Consider the following 22,438-nt stretch of genomic DNA (forward strand, 5'->3'; position numbering starts at 1 on the left):
AGACACTTAGTGTCCGAACCAGGTTTCTTCAGCAAAGGGATCAATCGAGCCTCCTTAAATGCTAAAGGGACCTGTCCTGTGTGGAGAGAAGTATTCAGTAAATGCAAGACTTCTTCTTCCATGCCCGGGAGAGCTAGCTTAAATACTTCCGGCGGGCATGGATCCACCAATGAACCGGATTTAACTCGGTCCGTGATCTTGGTCAGTTCCTTCTGCATAATGAAAGGGAACTCCGCTAGCGGAGTGAGAACTAGCGGAGCAATATGACCAGGTGGGCTAGGACAGTCGAGGGTTATAGTTGCAGCGATTTCTCCCAGAATGTCGGAGATCTTACTCACAAAGAAGTCCTAGCTGCCACTATTCTCTCCTCGAAAAAGACCGCCTTTCTGGTTTGAATTGCTGATTTGTAGGACGCCAGGGAGGACGTGTAATCTTTCCTAGCAGTGGCGTCACAATTGAATGTGACAGTGTGATGACTGAGGTTTTATTTAGATGTAAGATAGTTCCTCATGCACTCCAATGGAAGCACTTCCTAGAAGTGTTTCTAAGAGCAGGAAATGATACACTAAACAACAAATAGCATGAGGTGTGAAAGACCTACTTCTGTAGAAACAGTCAAAGCACACTGTTGTAATGGGCTTGGAGTGTTGTCGAACGGTGATTCCAATTATCATATGTCATCTTGGAATACCCACATAAAAGGGTTCTAAGGCGGGCAGTGGAAGCAGGAGAGATGGAAGGAAAGGCTGCTCTCCTTGGTTGGTACCTGATTGGAATGAGGATCTTTTTCACAATGAGCAGGACTGGTGGATCATTACTTATCTTAACACTGGCGATGATCGCCTGAGAGGAGAAGGGCATCTTCTGGCACCAGCCTCTCCTGAACTGATTGTGCATATGGAATTCACAGCTCAGGGTAAAACTATTTTATTGCCTTTGATGGACAAATTACCCCTGCCCTTCATGGGAGTTGTGCCCTGCATAGAGTGTTTTTATGGTATGGCCACAGTGTTTTTCAGTTACTGCCGGTTACCTTTTAATAGTCACTGTAGCTCATGCGTGTCAGCTGGGGTGGTGAGGAGATGTGGAACCAACATGGTGCATGCCCATCGCAACAATGCATAGCTCCTGAGTGGCAGCAGAGTTCCAGAGGATGTGGGAATTCTGTGGTTTGCATCTGATTCAAGAAGGGTCTATCGCCTTCAAATGCTGGACCTGAGCAACGTACATCATGTTGGGAGAGCAAGCTCTATTTCCTGTAAAGAGCGGTACGGAAAAACGTATTGGCAGCCATTTTGAATCTTTGAGGTTTTTTTACACTGGTCTCTGTGAGTATTGCACTATTGTAGAGCATTTCAACAGAAGTGATCGACTTGCTCGTTTTGAAGTAGCATTTCAACTCATCAGTTACCACCTCTCCAGTTGCAAACCCCAAAGTTGGGGCACCACTGGCGATCTAGGTTCTTAAGCAAGGATTCTACAGTGATTGCCACACCTTGTCATACTACTTTTTGTAAGTTGCCACTGTATGGATGCAAGGTGATAGGCACACCGAGAGCTTAGTGTCTTACACTCTGGCTTTCAGTTTTACCTGTGTTCAATACCGTTTACTGTTCGGTCTGACTACAGGCCATTGGTTCATGTGTTTCCCCCCATAAGAATGATGAGCTGACTCATAGTATCATAAAGTGGATGTAGGGTCAGAGCGAGCTTAATTTCCAGATGGAGTAAATTCTGGGCTCAAAAAATGTGGTTGCTGATTGCTTATCCCGCCTACCAGTTGTCACAGCTAGGCTGTAACTTATGAGAAATAGGGTATTGGACTACATGTCCCATAATGCTTACAGCCTTGAGTCCTACTTCCCTGTTCTCCGTATTCCTATCTAAGCTCCTTTTCCGCTGCACTCCGGTGCTTGTCACCTGACTATTTTGGATTCGGGACTTGTTTGAGGAAGAGTTGTTTACGGAGACGCTTGTTTGAGAAAGCGTTTGGATTCTTGGTTGCTCGCATGGACACGTATTCATTCTGTTTCACTCTGGCGTGTCAGAACCGTTAGTGGTACGCGACTTTCCTTATCGGAGCTAGCGCTGCTGCGCAAACACGGTGGCTGCCGTGTTTCTTTATCTTTCTAGCATTAACTAAAATACTATCGTGCACTGTTTTACAAGAGACTTGGAGTGCGTCAAGGCAAAGTCCGAGGGGGGCTATTGTCGGACAACATCGCGGGAGGTCTACAGTTTGTATCTACGCTATCAGCAAGAGGAGAAAATGCGTAGATACAATTAAAGGAACAATTTATCGGCCTTCACGGACTAAAGAAAAGATAAAGGAGTTTATCTTCATTTTCACGAGGCAGCTGGAGACTGTCTGTCAGCTAAGTACTTATCTGTGACAATTCTACACGGTTGGGTAAACAACTTAGTGGTGTCCTTACAGGAATCCGGACTTTACTAAGCAGGCAACACTGTTTTTTGTTTTCTTTATTTTATTTTTACTTTTGTGTTTTTTATATTCAAGGAGTTGGAGGCAGGTTACTATTGTAAGTGTAGCGTATGCATGTGTATTGGGATATCGAAAGAGAGGAAGGCAGGGTAGGTTCCACTCATGGTATGTTCCTTTTGTCTTGCATGCAGGAAACCGAGAGCGAGCACAGAAGTGACGTTCCAATTTCTGATTCATGATCATCATTGATTTTTCTGCCACAACTTTATTGTTTCCTTTGTCCCTTTTTACCCTTCCCCCCGCTGTGGTATATCTCTGGAGTGGTTTATACATAACTCAGAGTATACCATAGAAGGGGTAGTGGTAGCTTAGCATCGCTCCTGTTGTATCCGGCTGAAAGGTTAGTGGAACCTTCACTCTTGACACCAGTAGATGAGGAGTTAGGCAACGAGTTAGTGGGAGTCGAGGTTAACCCTTCTCGCCCGGTCTGTTGGATTTGTGAGAGTACACTGCAGGAGGGTGAGTGGGAAGCAGAGAGAGAGGAAGATGAAGTTGAAAAGAGCTAAAGGAGTTCATTGTCAAGGGTTGGCCAAATTATAAAGCTCTCAGAAGATTTGAGGGTGTATCGGAATGTGAGGAATTAACTCAATTGGGTTGATGGCGAATTGTAAAGGGAAAAAATTGGTTCCGCTTAGGCAATTTCACACATAAGGGTCCCTTGGGGAGAGCCCTCACTGCATGTTTGTGTGGGAAATTTGAAAATCAAGTGGTGGGATGATTATGTGGTGCCAGAAAATACCGGCTAATATGCCTAGGAACATCCATGACATCAGAAAGTATCAATCCATATGTTAAGAATATCTGCTGTTCTTCTTGCGAAAGTCTATAATTAGTTTCTTTGCAGTTTCTCATGTAAAGTTAATTTGCACTATGTTCCTTTAGCATATCTCATAGGATTACTTGTACTATACAGTTTCTTCTTATTCATTTTGAGTTACTTTTGTTTTTTACGTGATTTGTTTTGGGGTAGGATATGTGTTGTAATGGGCTTGAAGTGTTAAAGGGTGGTGATTCTAATTAACATAGGTCATCTTGGAATGACCACATGTAAAGGGTTCTAAGGCGAGCAGTTGAAGCAGGAGAGCTGGAGGGTAAGGCTGCTTTCAGTGGTTGGTGACTGGAATAAAGATCTTGTCCACACTGAGCAGGACTGGTGGATCATTTCTTATTTTAACACACACTCTATATGTATTTTAAAGATTTGGAGCGGATAAAAAATGTTGGCGATATGTATACTCCAACACAATGGTGCCAAATTTAAAAAAGGGTGGACGCTAGGTTTATTAACGGTAGAGACTACTCCGTCTCTGCTGTGATTAAACCCCCCCCAACAGCCCGATGGAGCAAGGACCTTTGGAGGCAGACCTCTAATTCCACTCCCATAATTTAGATGGGCAGAATTAGAGATCAGTTTTCACTGCCAATCATCGCCAAAAAAACCCTGGCGGTAGTGGGCAGTGAAAACTGCTAAATGCTTTCCTTGCCATGGGAGAGGTCTTCCATGGCTAGTGAAGCATTTTCCTTTTTGTTTTAAAAAAGAAAATCTTCCTTCAGGATTTTCTTTTTGAAAATAAAAAAAAACAGTTTGGTGCAGGGCTCCGTCATGTTGACAGAGCTCTGCATCAAACTGTAAACAGCATTGACAGCTACCACATGTCAATGCTTTAGAAATGACTTTCAGCTTGTTGGTTATTTCTAAGCTAGGTGGGCAGCATTCCGTCAGGGCAACATAGTAATTTAATTCATCTCCCTGATGGAGAAATGAGCCACTCGCCTATAAATAAATTAGGCCTGCGGTAACCATAGATTTTCCAGAAAACTGTGCTGTCAAGAGAGCCCTTAAAGCAAAATGATTTCACTATTTTTAGACATTGTTAAATTAATTGGAGAGGTTGTCTTTAAAACAGAACTGTTCAAAAGTTCACCTGTGCGGCACAACACATGACTCTTTGTTTTAACTAGCAGGCTACAAAGATGTATGTGACCCTAAGAATAGTTCCCTTCACCATCCAGTTCCTCCGCCAGTAGGCAATGTGTGATTGATACAGATATGAGCCTCTATTTTTGGCCAACACTCCTACCTGCGGGGTATATCATTGTACTATTCAGTCATTTGCATACATCAGGATAACAACATTGGCCTAAAAATAATGCAGCTATCTCTAGCCAGTGAACTCATTTACTATTGCTGTTGCTCTACATAATGTTATTTTTAAAATAGGATACACGTTTATAAAACATGCCTGTTTTGTGTCCTGGCTTTTTATTTATAAATCCATAAGCACAGTCATACCCATTTTCTCTCTTGATGAAGCATTTCCAATACACATCTGAGAGATCAAAGTTTAAATAATGTCAGCTACAGTGTACCTGTGCAAAGGTCATCTACATATTATGAATTAACTTTGTTACTTTTCAAGATATGAAAGCGAGTAGTCTTTATTTTAGCTCCCAATCCTTCTGGCGCGGCATGCTTGGCAGCCATCTTGAAGGGGTTATGCCAGCAAGTCAAGTACATGCCCAAGTCTGTGTGTCCTCTTTCAGAGGATGAATTAGTGATTTGTAACAGATGAGCTATGTGAAGAACTAGCCAGCAAACAGAGCCTTTTTTGTGGAGAACTAAATGTAATAGTTACTCAAGACTCAAGTATTTCCACTGTACACTCTACCTCATGAACAAATCTGAATATTTCTTAGGGTTCTGGGTTCCACTGTAAGAATATTTCTCAGACTCGGGTTCAGTAATAATTAAGCCTGCACATTTGCATTTTTTTCTTTGTTCAGCATGTTATTTTGTTCTCACCTGCGTTTGAGTGATGATAATCAACATCGTCTCCAGCTACTGGTCCTGTTCCTTCCATTGGATTAATGTGCTCTTCAGGGCGATCATTCGTCATTGTACGTCGAATGCTCTGATAACTAGAATAAAAAATCATGATTAGATAAATACTGGAAAGTGCATTGTGTCTACAGACTTCCAAATGTATTGGTTGAGGTATTGATTTGTTAATCATTTCAGTAAAATGTTAATTGTATTACGTGCATTCGTAAGATTTTTATAAGGAAGAAGTAGCAGTTCAGTATATGGTGACAAGCTCTATAAAATGTTCGTACATTGCTCTTATGATTACACTATATACAAATAAACTTGTGAACAACAGTTCTGTTGAATGATTTTCACATTTCACTGCCACGTCTACAGTGTTTGATAAATATATACATATCAACTGTATCACACTTTACCCTGGCATTCAATCCCAGAATGCAGGTGGAGCACTTCAATTTTAGCTCCACCCTCACATGTCACTAAAGCGCAATATATACGTGCACTTAGCACCATACAGTCTGTGTGTCTTAAATGTATTATTGAGAAGTGAAGTATTCGAATGTATTGCTGAAATTCATTCACTGTAGAAACTAGCGATTCATAAACGTGTGCACACTAATATTTAGCTTAAATATGAAAGAAATGTATTTCTCATGCATATTTACACTTTTGTCTTGAGTCATGTTGCATTTATTTGAAAATGCACTGTGTATTTAAGCTTGAACTAATTTACCCATGTTTGCATTTAGATTGCATTTTTTTGAACGTATATGTGAACATATAATCATATGTTCAAAGTGCACATTTTAGTGTTAAACTAAGCTAATTTAACTAGGCCTCAATTTGAAATGCATGATTGCCTTGCATGTTTTCTCCTATGCAAATGCGGTTTCAAGGCTTCAGTAGCTAGAGAAAGGAGTGATGTGTATTAGAGTAAGGGCTGAGTACAAAATCTTGGCAGAGATGTGAAGAGCTAATAAGCTGGAGAAGCTTCCTATTCATCGCATATCAGTAACGGTGTACTAACCAAGGTAGTTTGAATGTCCAAGTTTTGTGGGATGAGAAAATCTGAAGATGCACTTCACTTTGCACAGTAGCAGCAACACCATTGGTCCATGGAAGGGTGGTGTGAGGATCAGATGATGAGGATGTACCTGTAAGCTTTAATTATTGTATACACTGTACAGACCTCTCTGCTTGCCCTATTCTTGAGAGTGTAAATCTATATGCAAAACACTTTCCCCTGAAATCTTCAGTATCCTGACCACCTTCCTGCTTCTTAGATTTACCATCCTCAATCTAAACTTAGAGCCTTGATTAGATGACTATAAGATTTATACATGCTGGTAAAGGAGAGTTTGACTTTCTTTAAGGAATACCAACTTCTGTATTTAGGTATAGTTTGATTTATCATGTGGAACATTTTGATGTTCCTGTGTGGGAGAAAAACCGTTGGCCCAAACAAGGATCTAGTGCTGGAAAAATAGAGGGAGATATGTTTGGTGCAATGATTCCATCTGTAGGTTTGATTTTGAATGTCATTATGATTAGAACATTGTCCACCAAAGTGGATACACTTTCACCCAGTACATTAGTTGTAGATACTGAAATTGTTGCTGTAAGATCCATGGTTTTGCAGAACCGCTTTGCTTTAGACATCCTCCTCGCAAAAGAGGGCCGAGTCTGTCGGATGTTATAGGTGCAACAATATTGCACTTGCACCCCTGACAAGAGTAAAAATGTGAAGAAGTTATCAAAAACATCATTGACCTGAATGTAGATTTGAAGGAGTTACAATCAAAAGATGCTTGGGAAGCATTTGGAAATAGATTTGCTGCAGTACGTAAATGGTTTGGAGATATGGGAAGTGGATTAGTGGGATCCATCTTGAAGCCCCTTGTGATAATTGCTTTTGTGCAATATTCCTGGTTTGGGGTTTTAAGGGATATAAGAATATACAAGCAATTGAATAACAGAAGAGTCAGTGTAGATACTATGATGGCATGATACATCTGGAGGAATCCAGACAAAAAGTTATGGAACCCATTTGATTTTGATTGGTCCATCTGAGAAGATCTGTATTTTGATTGAGTTGGCTAGGTTTGCCATCAGAGGGAGGATTGGAGCAGTGCAATTTTAGCCCCACCCGTACACGTCACAGAGGTGCAATATATACGTGCACTCAGCACCATATAGTATGTGTGTCTTATCTTTATTAATGAGAAGTGAAGTATTCAAATGTATTGTTGAAATGCATTCACTGTAGAAATTAGAGATTCATAAATGTAAGCACACTAATGTTTATCTTAGCCTGGAACGAAATGTAGTTCTCATACATATGTACACTTATCTTGAGTCATGCTGCATTTATTTGATAATGCACTCCGTATGTAAGCATGAACTAATTTACGCATGTTCACATTTAGATTGTTGCATTTGTTTTTAAGTTAAATGCCCACACATAATCATATATTTAAAGTGCACATTTTAGTATTTAACTAAGCTATATAACAAGGCCTACATTTGAAATGCATGTTTGCCTTTTTTTCAACTTTATCAATTGATTTTTTGGATGTTTCAACTGCATGTTTCTGGAAGCATGAAAAGAGCAGATGTAGTAATGGCCACCTGAAAGGCACAAAAGGCATGTAGAAGAATAGGCTACAGAGGAATTAATATAATGTGTGTGTTTGTGTGTCTATGGTGTGTGTGTGTGTGTGTGTGAATGTGAGTGTGTGCGTGCAAGTGTATTTGTGTGTGGCAGTGAGGCAAGTGTAGAGAAGATGCTGCTGCAGCTCACCGGCGGTTTAGCTGCTCCATCTGCTGTATGGAGTTGGACCGCTGGAGGATCTGCGGTGCTGGAGGTGCAGTGGGCCGCTGCCAAGTAGTTGTCCTGTTGACATGGTCCACATAGAAGATCCTACCATGGCTATCAATCCGTGCCTCCCAATCTAAACAAAAGTAAAGAAACCATTACTTGCAATGCATGTCAATACAAATGTTCTCATAATGCTGCCCACGTTCTCCTCTGTTCCATCTGTTTGCAAATCTGCCCAATATAATGTTTTCTCTACGTCTCGCCTATCTTATTCCCCACGTTATTATGTTCGTATTTCGCTTGTTTACTTATAATTTCTTTTCAGTTATTGTTTATTTTGCAAAATGTATTAAACACTCTTGTCCCAGGCATCACTACAGATGCCTCCCTATTTAAAGTTGGCAGGTCCCTTAAGTATCAGGTAGTCATTCCATTTGACATAAGCCACAGGTGGGCATCATTTTGAGGTTGGAATACTGAAGCTAACGTTATTTAAATATGAAAAGTTTAGTTTGATTGCAATTGTTTATCAAATTTGTTGTGTTGGATTCTGAGCTCTGATGATTAAGATCCCCTTGTATATTAATCTAACTTATTCTAAATGCTAGAATAATTTAAGGGCTGATGTACTACATCCGTTTGATGACATGGGATGTGCAGATTGCAAAGTGACGCAACTAATAAATTCGCCACGGCCACAAAACGATCTGGCTAATAAATACTATTTAGGAAGGTCACATTTTGCAAACTTCTCTGAATGAATGGCTGTGAATAGAGGGATGGTTCCGTGCAAGGGACGGCAGACCACCATCCCTGCATTGCCTTTTCTAAATGGGAAACATTATTTAAAGCAGCTCATGTCATTTTCTAAACAAGCATTTACAATGCAATGGTTTCGCCTTTTGAAAAGTTCGAGCTATTGGCATTGACATCTCCCCAACCCGAGCTGATATGCCAGGGGTGGAGAACAGTAGGCACAGGCTCCCAGTCCCTGTTGGAGAGCAAACGTAGCCTGCTAAGGCCAATCCGGGCACTGTTCTAACGCTGGGTAATAGTTTTACCAGCATGAGAGCAACATGTGGATTATCCCCCCCCCCACTCTCACCTGATAGCAGCAGCTAATTGGGTGGTGAGGGGGGGGTGTAAAACTAGTGAACATGATGGACCACAGCATCTGCTGGACACAAGTCTGAACTTTCATTTCCTTCCACCTTAGAAGGTATTTTTATTGGGCCTCTGCAGTTCCCGCTCAATATGGATGTACCCGAGCCGCTTGCTCAGAGGTCAGTAAAAGCTGGACGCTCGTTTGTGAGGCCGCTCTCTCTGTAGCAGGGCATTACGGGAACCCAGGAGGTTTGCTTCCCGCCAGGAGAAGCAGCCCTCACAAAAAAGCAGAGTCCAGAGAGAGGAAGGCAAGACACACCAGCCTAGCACACACACTCACTTGTGCTTAGTTGTAGAGTCCGATCTGATTCCATCCTAAGAACACACAACATGTTACATAAATATCACATTAAATGAACATGTGAATACTGATATGCATGTAAACACACAGAGACATATAAAAACCCTTGCAGGTATGCAGGCACTGACACACAGACAGTACACCACAAACACACAGGCACTGACCCACTTTTTCACAAGCAGAGCTAAGCATGTATACAACACAGAGGCACACATATTCAAACATACACATACTCACACAACAACAGGCACAGTACTGAATGTACAGTCAGCTGCACCCTCTGAACAGAGCTGAGAGAAACTGCTGAGAGAAACCCAGTGTGCAGAAGCCGAGTGTGCTGCATGCGCCGCGCGCTGTCCCATACCTAGGTCGAAGGACTAGTGGCAATGTGCAGTGTATGCAATGGACAACTAAGGTGGTAGTGCCCTGTGTGCAGACGGAGCAGCCCCATGCCTAGTTCGCACGATTTGTGGCAGGGGTGTAGTGTGTGCAGGGGCGGCTGGAGTGGTGCACACCACTGGTGTTTGTACCCAGTGTGCAGGAGGTGAGTGTGCAGGCGGCGCAGCACCTTACCGAGCTCGCAGGACTTGTGGCAATTTGCAGAGGGGCGGCGTATGCCGCTAAGGTAAGTGCCCAGTATGCAAGAGGAGAGTGTGATGTACCCGCCACACGCAGCCCCTCGCCTAGCTCGCAGGATTAGTGGCATGGTGCAGAGTGTACAGGCGGCGGCTGAGGTGGTGCACGCCACTGGTGTTAGTGTGCAGGAGGAGAGTGGTGCACACGCCACGCGCAGGACTTGTGTGCAGGGGCGGCTGAGGCGGTAGTGTGCAGGCGGCGCAGTCCCTTCCTCACCTAGCTCGCAGGACTTGTGGCAATGTGCAGGGGTGGCTGAGGTGTGCAGGAGGCGAGTGTTCAGGCGGCGCAGCCCCTTCCTTACCTAGCTCACAGAGCCGGCTGAGGTGGTGCGGGTTGCAGCACACCAGCTCGGGCTCAGCCTTGCCGTGGCTCTCGCAGCCGCTGAGCCGCTTCAGCTCGCAGGAATGCCTGAGGTCGGGCCATTGGAAGAGGCGGCAGAGCAGGAGCGGCAGGGCGGTAGATACACTACTGAGTGAAAGGCTCCAAGCTTTCCTACCAGTATGCAAGTCACCGTGTTTCGGGCTGGACATTCATTCATCCATCCATCCATCTGGGGCCAGATGTTGCTGCCGTACATGCCTTTTTTGGCTTGCTTCCATTTTGTACAAGATTTGATTTCCAACCCTGATTTTAGAGCAGTTTGTACAGAACCAGACCAGACGACTCGTTTGGACTAAATTCACAGCAGTTTGGAATAGGATGTAAAGCTTTTAGAATGCCTTCGGGCTGTTTGGGAGAAGGGAGGTAATTTTGGAGCCATATCTACTGTATTTTGGGGCACAGAAATAACATTTTTATGCAATACGTTTGGAAAGATACAGCTCTAGAGGGCTGCGGAACAGGACATATAATAACCTGCATGATGGCTCAATGAGTTAACAAGTTTAAATCCTCGCAGGGCCAACTCAGCCTCTCATCTTTCTATGGTCTGTAAAATTAGTGTAATCTGGTAATGGCAACAGACGTGCGGTATGATTCACCACATAAAACCCCATATTAAAGTTGCACCTGTTAGTCTCAATGATAAAACCGTAGAGAAATATAGAGTACTACTTCCGTGGAATTCGATTAATATGAGATTCAAATTTGGGCGGCATTAAGGCATTACTTGTGGGGTGGGGTATTTTATATAGCGCCAACTAGACCCGAAGTTATCAGAGCGCTTTACATGAGCACCAGTTGCGTTACCGACGGACACATACATTTTGTTAGGCACAGGGAGCTTAATTGATTTGCCCAAATTTGCCCAGAATCACAGAATGCTGAGCGTCACTGACCTAACTCGAACGCGGTTCCGCAGCTTCGAGGTAGGCCGCTCTAGCCGTTAGGCCACATCCTCTCCATTCTCTCTGGAAAATATATTAGACAGGCGTGACGACGAATGAGGGTGGTGAGGTGGGGCACTGAGCAGCCCATGCATCCAGAGTATGACCCCAGGAAGCGGAAGCTAGTGTTAATCCTGTCCACACCCTCCCATTTCCTTCCATGGATGAGAAGCAGACAACTAGCCACAAGAGGGCAACGAGAGCTCGTGGGCTGACTGCTAAGTAAGGAAAACGGGTCCATACCAGGTGGCTGGCCAGTACAAGGCATGTACAACCAGGGCACAAGTCGTAAAACAAGCACTCACCTGGGGAACAACGGAGGCCCAGCACGGAGCGGGCATTTCGGCAACCCCACCCACGGCCATGTGCGCTCGAAAAACATGAAGCACAGGGGGGGGGCGGGAACGGACAGCGGGAGGGGGAAACATGAAGCACAGGGGGGGGCGGGAACGGACAGCGGGAGGGGGATGTGCGCTCGAAAAACATGCAGCACAGGGGGGGGGAACGGACAGCGGTCTGGTCTCTGGGTCCGGTGTGGACGTCAGGAGGGAGCGCAGGCTACGGAGAGTACCAGGGGCGCCCAGGGGACAAAGAGCGGTGCGAGCCTCGCTGGAAACGCGGCTCGCACCGCGGCTGTGCTCACACGCTGCGGGACTCATGGGGGTGGCTGCAGCTGGGCAAGGGCGATGCGAGCCTCGCTGGCAGGGCGGCTCGGGTCGCAGCTTACAGTACTTTAGAGCTTAGGATCGGCTGTCTCTACTGAATGGCTCTGAAAAATGTGTGCCTGCAGCAGCCCGGGTTAGGAGAGCCAGTGTGAGGAGAGGGAGGCGGGGTGGAGGGAGCAGGGCAGGCCGAGCAACTCCATTGTCTGCCGTGAGCCGGGTGACTAATCTTCCGTCGTGGGACCCAAAAAAAATGGCGGCCAGCAACTCCTGAATTTTTCAGATTGGGGGCGTGTTTACAGGGGCGGGAACGGCGCACAGACAACGGGAGGGGGCGGGAAAGGGTAATCAAAAGGCAGAGCACTCACCTGGGAACGCCCAGGGAAAAAATCTCGGGAACGCCCCCGAATCTGGTCCGGCCTTGACGGACAGATCTCTGTTCCAATGGCTAGCCTCCATTTATGGAGCTAGCCAATGGGACAGGGGGGCGTATTCCAGAGTCCTTACTGAAATCAAGAGATTTCTCTGGAGGCGGAGCTAAGAGCTCCGCCCTCCAGCGAAACCTAAAAATGGCTCCCGTCTGAAAACACATCAGTGAACGGGGAAACAGGCAGATTTTCCCTTATAAAAATCAGTTACCACCACAATGTGCAAGTTGGTAAGTTTTCAATGTTTTGCAAACACAACTGAGATCACAAACCATTGTAACAGTCCATTTTGGCTTTTTGCCTCACTCTGCACTTCCCATTCAGAATAGGTTATAAAACCACATATAAAAGATGTTTTGTGCAGTGAGTAAACATCATTTTCAGTCACCAAGCCAGGCCATGATAAAGCCAAGCTATGTTACTGCAAAAACCTTTACTGCATGCGGCCCATGCTGTGTTAAAAGGTAGAAAGGCCAAGCTTCAGCCAGAAGCATACAAGGATGGAATTTACTGCCAGTGCTTAATTTGTATAAAGTAAGTGCACAGGCTCTCGTCAGGACACCACTGCAACTTGCACCACACATTGCCCCTGCAATGCTGCCAATCATAGTAACAACGCAACTACTAACATAACATAACGCGTATTTGTAAAGCGCAAGTTCATCCGTAGGCATCTTGGCGCTGAATAGCAGATGTTTATTATTACCCAACTCAATGGTACTAATTTTATCGACCTCAGATGGATGAAAGGCAGAATATACCCACTGTTATTTGAACCTGTGACCCTGAGGTCGAACACAGGCCCCTACAGTGGATGCATTAGTCCATTCATTAGTCCACTGAGCCTCCATATTCGTAAACATCAAAGTCCTGCAAGTGTGACAATTCAGGAAACCACCGGCTCAAATTAAGCCCTGCTGCTGCCTGCTATGATATGAGTTCGGTGCACAACAACCGTCCCTGTGTACCTGTTTGCAACCAACAATCTGAAGACATAACAACATTTCTCACGATGTAGACCCACATAATGAATGAACTGCAGCCAGCAGAGTGCAATGTTCACTTATTTCGACACTGAAAATACGCATAAATACCCAAACCGAAAGTATATTAAATGTTGTTGTTAAATATTTAAGGATCTCCTTGTTTGCTATTCCCTTGGTGTCTGATCAACCATTTACAGCAACAAAGGCCTGGAAGCAGTGCAGGGCTCTAAAAGGCATCTTGTGGTGCTTACAAGCTGCGATGGTTTCAGTGCTGCACAGTGCTTCTCGGTCAGTGTTCTCTTAGCTCGTTTATTATTGATAGACCTCTGGATCCAGGAAATCGATTCAGACAGAACCTAAATCATCACTGGATGACATTTAGGTGCATTTGTTTTGCTCTTTAAACTTTAATATGAGCTGATGGCTATGTGATGAGGATAGCCTATCGTGCTTTATGTAAGTAGTGTAAGGCCACTTTCCAGAGACGTATTCACTTGGAAAGGGCTGGAACCTCTTGTGCAAAGACTATCAGTTAGGTCATCTGATCCCTACACTTCTCATAATGAAGACACCTCTTATGCCCACAATTAGTTTTAAGGTCAGTCCTGACTGTGTGAAATATCTGACTAACAGCCAGATTCATCAAAGACCTGTTTTGCGAGTCTTTAATAGCGATTCATAAGGAATCGCTATTAAGGACTTGCAAAACGGGATTCATGTAGGAATTGCAAAAAATATTGCGATTCCTACATGTTCCTTATTTGCGATTAGCAAATTGCTAAGCAATTTGGTAATGGCAAATAAGGATGCGATTTCAAGGGTGCAGGGGTGTCCAAAGGACACCCTGTAGCACCCCTGAAATGTGAATTTACACTGATGTTGTGCACACACATGTCCAAAGGACATGTGTGTGTGTAACATGCAACTTAGAAAAATGCATTTAAATGCATTTTTCTAAGTTTTCGCTATTTACCACGAGGTTTGACTTCGTGGTAAATAGCGGTCCTAAATTGCGAATTCGCAATTTTTAAATGTTTCATGAATAGCATTTAAGGAATCTCTAATAGAGATTCCTTAAATGCTAATCCTCGCAAATTTGCGAATTCTTTATTAGCGATTTTTGCATTTGGGATGATGAATCCCAAATGCAAAAATTGCACTCGCAAAGGGCCAGATTCTCAGAATCTGGGCCTTTTGCGAGCGCATTTCGCTTGATGAATCTGGCTGTAAGTGAAACAGCTCATGTACCCAGGAGTGCAGTGTGATGCACAAAAAGCTTTGCATCCACAAAGACACTGAAACTGATATTGCAAATGCAGTGTAGTGCAAATAAGTACTCTGTTAACTTTTGTTGTGACTGTATTCAATCAATCAAAGGATATGTATATTTAGACCGCTGGCCCTTAAACAATACAGCAACTTAAGTCAGTTGCATTTGTAAAGTGCATTTCAAAAACATTCATAAACAAAAATGGACAGATACATATTAAGCGATCTCTTTAATCTAGTAAGTTATAAGAGTCTGCCTGTTTAAAATATATATTCACATAAAATGTCTAAAAATAGTCCCATAAAATACCTAGACCCTCATGCATACTAACACTTTATCAATTGTGCTGACTGCCCTCATGAATCTCCCAATGGCACATACTATGTCTAAAAAGCGCACGTCAGTTATTAGTTCTACGGTATGTCCACGAGTCATGATCCCATATTTCAAGAATATTGGGCATAAACACTGTCTCAGCTCATTTTTAGGCAGTCCAACAAAATATGCAACATATCACATTTTGTGTTCAAACTACAGGCACATTTTCCTCATTTTTGCTTTTACCATATCACTTATCTTACAGGGTTGAGTCCAATTCTTACTCTCAATACTTCATTTCTTAACAGCTGATTTGGTAAGATGTCCACATAAAGAAAAATCATTTTATTCCCTCATGAGTTTAACATAAAACGTATCGATTTTTTTGCGTTTAACTAATGATAATCGTAGTAATGGGACAATTCTTTGCACAGCACTTTCAACTCACTCTCGGAGATTCTGATTTGTAGATTCTGTGGACACCACATTACTTTCATGTCTTTACAAATGGCACCCAATTTATTCCAAACACCTTTTGCCCATTTTAGTTCACTTTGCACAATTTCATTCTTACCCTACTGAGAAACTTTCTGTACCTCCGCCCCACTCAATTTTCCCCAGAATCTTATTAATGCTTTTGCAGCCAGCATATTCCAGGATATCATGCCTGTTTCCAGTCTTATTGCTTGAATCATGGCAGAGCCGAGGTGTGACAGTAAATACTTCAAACACTTTCCCTCCTCAAAATCCCATTTTGCCACTAATATATAGCAGTTCAGCTCTGTATTGCAATTGCGACTGGGAATTACAATGCACACTGGGAGATGAGGTGCCAAAGGGATGACCCACCCTCACGACAGTTTATGGGAGAACAGATTTACTTACTTGTTCACTTTTGAGGTGATTTTACGATATTTCGTCCTCTTGCTTATATAACTGATTCACTTGAACTTCACATTGACTAATGCATTCATGTTGGAACTGGCCCTTCTTGCAGGGTCATCCTCAAACTTTTTGCTTCTTCCTCCCTTATTTTTCCTGACCCGTGGCTGTTGGCAATAGGACTCTGCGCACTTTACCACTGCTGATCAGTGCTAAAGTGCATATGCTCTCTGTGTAAATTGTTATTCTGATTGGATATACCTGTTTGGCATATTTGTATCACCATGAAGTCCCTAGTAAAGTGCACTGAGTGTGCCAGGGCTGGTGATGACAAATGCTACTAGTGGGCCTGCAGCACTGATTGTGCCACCCACAGGAGTAGCTCTAAAATGGTGTCTCAGGCCTGCCACTGCAGTGCCTATGGGCAGTTTAGAACTGCCATGTCCTCCTGGTCAGTGTCCCCACTGACCAGGCCTAACCCTTCCCTTTTTGAGCACATCAGTCACCCCTATGGAAGGCCCAAGGTACCCCCCTGGGCAGGGTGCAGTGTATGTAAAAGGTAGAGCATGTACTAGTGCAGGTGACATGCTCTGGTAGTGAATGGCAGCCATTTTCGTTTTTCACTACTGTAAGGCTATCTTGCTCCATAGGTTAACATGGGGGATGCTGGCTACAGTGGTTAACAGCATTTCTTCCCATAGGAACAAGATGGGACATAAGTATCTAGTATCCCTGAACTCAGAATTTAATAACACATCTTTTAGGAAAGGTTGTTTTTTAATCCTGTGTTTGAGAACAGCACTTTTAGAAAGTTGCTGTTCTCTTGTCTGACCCTTCTGTGTGCCTGAGCCTGTTTGTGTATTGACTGTCTGGTTTGAGAGTGACAGGGGCTGGGGAATTCCCCAGGAGGCTGGATGAGTCAGCACTAGGCTGAATGACTGCAATTGCAACTGGAGTGGTGGGAGGAGTTAGCACCTGGGCTGAATAGGGCTGTGCCTGCCTTCCACAATGCTGGCTCCACCCCCCTGCTGGGCGGCTGAGGACCCTGCCCCACACTCTGAAAGGAAATATGTAGCCAGCAAAACAAAGTGCTCAGGATCCACCCAGAACTGGTTCAGACCGGGCTCAGGGCCCACATGCACAGAGAGAACAAAGACTTTAGGGGTATAAGTACAGGACCCCTGACAACAGAAAATTAGATCATCCTGGAAATCAAGAAGGAACCTCTGCCAAGGAGAAAGCTGAAACTGAAGAAGGAAGATTGTCCTGCTGTTGCTCTGCTGGACTGACCTGTTGCTTTGCTGCCAAGGAGAGGGGAAGGACTTTGCTGTTGAGCTGTGCCCCCTGTCTTGAAGGAATCTCCAAGGGCCTGAGAAGAGCTGGCTCCCTGTTTTGAAGTCCCAGGAACAAAAGGACTTCACCCCCAGCTTCCCTGAACTCTGCTGAGAGAGTTCTGTCCTTCCTAGAGTGCTTGATCCAGTTGTGGGGCCTCTGGAAGTTGTACCTGAGCTGGGAAGCTTGAAACTAAGCTTGAGTGACTTTTGAAACTGAAAAGTGTCGCATCGCTCGCTTGCGGAGCGCATCCCCGACAGTGCGAGAAGTTTCCCGCCGCTACGGAGGTCGAGATCGTCGCAGCGCCTGACGCCGCTGCCAGAGACGTCGCATCCTTCGTTTGCGGGACGCACCAGACCGGTGCGGGAGAATCTAACATCGCTGCGAGTATCGTCGCAGAGCCTGTCATCGCTGGGTGAGAACGCCGCACCGCTTGCTTGCGGACCGCATCACGTCGCTGCGAGTATCGTCGCAGAATCAACGCATCGAGGAGCTGCGAGAGAGAGGATCACCGCTGGACCGCGCATCGTCGCCCCGGAGATCGTCGCAGCCCCTACGAGATCGTCGCATCGTGCCTTTGCGAGAACAGACTTCCTACGGAACCTACGCACCGGAATCCATTCAAGTGGCCTTCCTCCCCATACAGACCGGATTCGTCGCAACACGCCCGCTGCTGCAGCGGGGCTGTCGCGTCGCATCGCCTCCCCAGGGTCTCAGGAGCAACGCATCGCTTGTTTTCCACTGCACCAGCTTCTGCTTTTGGAACTTTGTTGCAACTAAAGGTACTGTGAGTAAACGTGACGCAACTGTGAATTTTTCACGCATCAGTAGAGAATTCTATCGCAACGTAGAGAATTCTAACGCAACCTTAAGAACTCTTTTTGAAACCATCTTCTTGAACTGTGTATGTTGGATTTTTGTCGTTTTGGTCTTGTGTAGTTTTAGATTAAAATACCTTTATTTTTCTAAACTGTTGTGGAGTCAGTTTGTGGTGTTTTCACTGTGTTACTGTGAGTGTTGGTACAAATACTTTACGCATTGCCTCTGGTTAGCCTAGACTGCTCGTGCCAAGCTACCTAGAGGGTGAGCAGGGGTTATCTCAGAGGGCTATCTCCTTGCCCTGACTAGAAGCAAGGGTCCCTATTTGGACAGTGGTACCTACCTCTGCCAACTAGAGACCCCCAGATCTAACATTGGTGGTCAGGCGGTGGGATTTGAACTTGTATTTGTACTTGACTCACAGTAATTGGTGTACATCACTAGTGAGTGCAGACCACTACGCCACCACATACTGTTTGTTTTTGTGTCCTCCTGGAAGTATTTTTGGATATTGAGACTCTGGCTAGTGTTGCACCTGTAAAATCCTGCCAAAATGGAAGTCAACTTTTTCCACCTGTGCATCTACCCAGAAGAGGAGATAAAAGCCTTTTGCAAGAAGAGGGGGCTGCCTGTGGAGAAAGGTTCCACAAGGAGGGATCTTGAGGCATGCCTGTATTCCCATGAAGTCAGAATTTGGGAAGCAACATTAGCAGATGATTCTGAGGAGGAGGACTTCTCTGACTGTGAGGAAGAGAAAGATGAGTGGCTCCTTGCTACTGAGCAAAGGTGCAGAGAATTAGACCGGTTAAGCAAGGAAGGTATGATCCGGTGGGCCTTAGCCCAGAAAGAAAAATGGGACGCTCAAGGAAGGAGCTTTGCTGAGTTGGAGGTGGAGTCCAGCTCAGATGGTGGCAGCATAATTATGATATCTAGTGCTGAGAGAAAGGTACAAACACCCAGAGATGTGGCGCCTGACTTGAGGGAGGGGGTCGACATACACCAGGGGGTTCAGGTTTATGATGTAGTTCCAGTGGAGTGCAGTGTCCCTGAAGTAGATTGGGGGACTGGCACAGGGGACCATATTCCTAGTGGTGGGAGGGACACTCTACTGACTCTAGATGAGAGGTACAGGGAGAGGGGTTCCCCCATGGTAGAAACCTTGGTGTGTGTGTGTGAAGATCAGCCAGAAGAGTGTCGGTTGTGTGACAGAGGCAGTCAGATACTGTCTTGCCAGTCTCAGGAGAGTGGTGTGGGGTACTTGTGTGAGGCACTGGAGGGTGAGGCAAAGGGTAGCTTGGTTAACAACTGTGGGGGGCTGTGTGATTCATTTGTTGGAGAGCATATTTTAAGTCCCTGTTTTCCAGAGCTATGCCAACGCCCGGTGGAGTGTGAGTTCTCTGACCCCAGAGAGCTTGCATTGGAGGCAGACCTCTTGGTGGATTCCAAAGGGTCTGAAGAGGCATTGGGGAGTGCTCCCAAAAGGAGTGGCTTAGATATCTTCCAGACCTGTGAGGTGGAAGCGGTTCAGTGTAGCCCAGGTAGGTCCCAGTATAGTCGGAGGGGTGTAGGGGCTCATGTCCGGTCTCAGTGGAGAAGGAATGAGTGTGGGACGGTGTGTCTCATGGTGCCCGAAACCCAGTCTCAGGGCCTGGAGGGTTCCTTAGGGGAACACCAGGTTGGGGACCTAGACTGTACTTGTAGGCCTTTTGAGGAGGATCTCCTAGTGTCTGGGTAATGGGGAGTGCCTGTAACCAGGCCTCCATCAGTTCTGGTGTCTGGCGGTGCCGCTCCACTTGGGAGGGTACAGAAGTCCAGACTGAGGGGTGAGAGGGGGAAGGAGTCCCCAGTGGGAGAACCAGTGGGTCAGGGACCAGTCAGAAGGGCTGAGTCCCCAGTGAGTGACCATGGTGACCTCACTTCTGTCCTGGGGGATCTTCCCGCGCTGTCAGGTGGACAGGGGTCGGGAGATCTGCGCCAGGCAGACTGTCACAGGACACATGAGTTGTGTGTCACCCTCAAGGGGGTACTATGTGAGTCCCCAGAAGTCCTGGCATGCCAGGCAAATGCACAACCGCAGGTTTTGGTCCCTGGGTTGGGAGACCAGGTTCAGGATTTGCCTGACCTGGAAGGAAGGACATCTGTAACCAGTGTCCTGACCAATATGGTTCCCAGAGGTACCCCTCCAGTAGGGAGGGTGCAGCGCTCTGGAAGGGGGTACAGAGGGAGGGAGTCCTCGCCTCTGACCCCGGTACAACCTGAGGGGTTAAACCCTAGGTGGGGAAGCCAGGTTCAGGTGTTGTCTGACCTGGAGGCTTGGGAGCCTAGGTTTGAGGGCCAGGCCCGGGGTATCCCCCCTGACCTGGAAAACCAGTTGCAGGATAGCACCCCTGAACTGGTGGATGAATGGTGCGGGATACCTGCCACAGGTGCCCTGACTCTTCTAGAAGGGGGTACCGCTCCAGGTTGGAGGGTACAGAGCCACAAGGAAGAGGAGGTCCTGGTGTGGGGAAGCCTACCCCAGCCGCCTGTCCAGCCGCCGGACACAGGTCCGGGACTGGTGGGTCAGTGCCAGGATGTCAGACCTGACCTGACAAGAGAGGGAGTGGACAAAGGGTGCCAAGCACCTGGGGCTACTGCCCCCCACCGTCTGATGCCACAGGGGTTTGAGAGCTATGAGAGGCATGAGGCCTGGGTCTCATCCCTGATCACTGTTGGTGGTCACTGTGGCTGGCTGTCTGTCTGTTGGGACATACTTGTGAGTAAATTAAGGTTAGGTGCTGCACAGGTGGTGTCCCCAGGTGAAGAGAAGGTTTCCACATGGATTGGCATAGTGGACTCTGAGAGTATGGATAGAGTGATCCAACTGGGTTTAGGACGGCGTAGAACAGGACTGCCCTGCTGTGTGGGCCAGTTTCCGTGTTCTATCGCCTTAAGCATGGAATCCCATCGAGGTATCGTTTGGTCTACCCTGGCTTTAGGCTGGAAGGGGGTTGTGTTGGAACTGGCCCTTCTTGCAGGGTCATCCTCAAACTTTTTGCTTCTTCCTCCCTTATTTTTCCTGACCCGTGGCTGTTGGCAATAGGACTCTGCGCACTTTACCACTGCTGATCAGTGCTAAAGTGCATAAGCTCTCTGTGTAAATTGTTATTCTGATTGGATATACCTGTTTGGCATATTTGTATCACCATGAAGTCCCTAGTAAAGTGCACTGAGTGTGCCAGGGCTGGTGATGACAAATGCTACTAGTGGGCCTGCAGCACTGATTGTGCCACCCACAGGAGTAGCTCTAAAATGGTGTCTCAGGCCTGCTACTGCAGTGCCTATGGGCAGTTTAGAACTGCCATGTCCTCCTGTGTCAGTGTCCCCACTGACCAGGCCTAACCCTTCCCTTTTTGAGCACATCAGTCACCCCTATGGAAGGCCCAAGGTACCCCCCTGGGCAGGGTGCAGTGTATGTAAAAGGTAGAGCATGTACTAGTGCAGGTGACATGCTCTGGTAGTGAATGGCAGCCATTTTCGTTTTTCACTACTGTACGGCTATCTTGCTCCATAGGTTAACATGGGGGATGCTGGCTACAGTGGTTAACAGCATTTCTTCCCATAGGAACAAGATGGGACATATGTATCTAGTATCCCTGAACTCAGAATTTAATAACACATCTTTTAGGAAAGGTTGTTTTTAAATCCTGTGTTTGAGAACAGCACTTTTAGAAAGTTGCTGTTCTCTTGTCTGACCCTTCTGTGTGCCTGAGCCTGTTTGTGTATTGACTGTCTGGTTTGAGAGTGACAGGGGCTGGGGAATTCCCCAGGAGGCTGGATGAGTCAGCACTAGGCTGAATGACTGCAATTGCAACTGGAGTGGTGGGAGGAGTTAGCACCTGGGCTGAATAGGGCTGTGCCTGCCTTCCACAATGCTGGCTCCACCCCCCTGCTGGGCGGCTGAGGACCCTGCCCCTCACTCTGAAAGGAAATATGTAGCCAGCAAAACAAAGTGCTCAGGATCCACCCAGAACTGGTTCAGACCGGGCTCAGGGCCCACATGCACAGAGAGAACAAAGACTTTAGGGGTATAAGTACAGGACCCCTGACAACAGAAAATTAGATCATCCTGGAAATCAAGAAGGAACCTCTGCCAAGGAGAAAGCTGAAACTGAAGAAGGAAGATTG

The 22,438-nt window shown here is 45.9% G+C and overlaps 2 protein-coding genes across 5 annotated transcripts in view; one reads left to right on the top strand and one right to left on the bottom strand.

Moving 5' to 3' along the window:
- The window catches only part of LOC144822660 (uncharacterized), a 422,286-nt gene that overhangs the window by 361,189 nt on the left and 38,659 nt on the right, over positions 1-22,438 (top strand). The window lies entirely within an intron of this gene.
- Positions 1-22,438, bottom strand: part of HECW2 (HECT, C2 and WW domain containing E3 ubiquitin protein ligase 2) — a 1,154,081-nt gene that overhangs the window by 333,689 nt on the left and 797,954 nt on the right. For all 4 annotated transcript variants that reach the window (XM_078680421.1, XM_078680420.1, XM_078680424.1 and 1 more), the window contains 2 exons: positions 8,131-8,281; positions 5,307-5,422 (listed from right to left, as the gene is read on the bottom strand). In XM_078680421.1, coding sequence (XP_078536547.1) covers positions 5,307-5,422; positions 8,131-8,281 — 267 coding nt within the window. The remainder of the gene's footprint in view (positions 1-5,306; positions 5,423-8,130; positions 8,282-22,438) is intronic.

This window comes from Lissotriton helveticus, chromosome 3_1, assembly GCF_964261635.1.
Source record: "Lissotriton helveticus chromosome 3_1, aLisHel1.1, whole genome shotgun sequence".
NCBI lineage: Eukaryota > Metazoa > Chordata > Amphibia > Caudata > Salamandridae > Lissotriton > Lissotriton helveticus.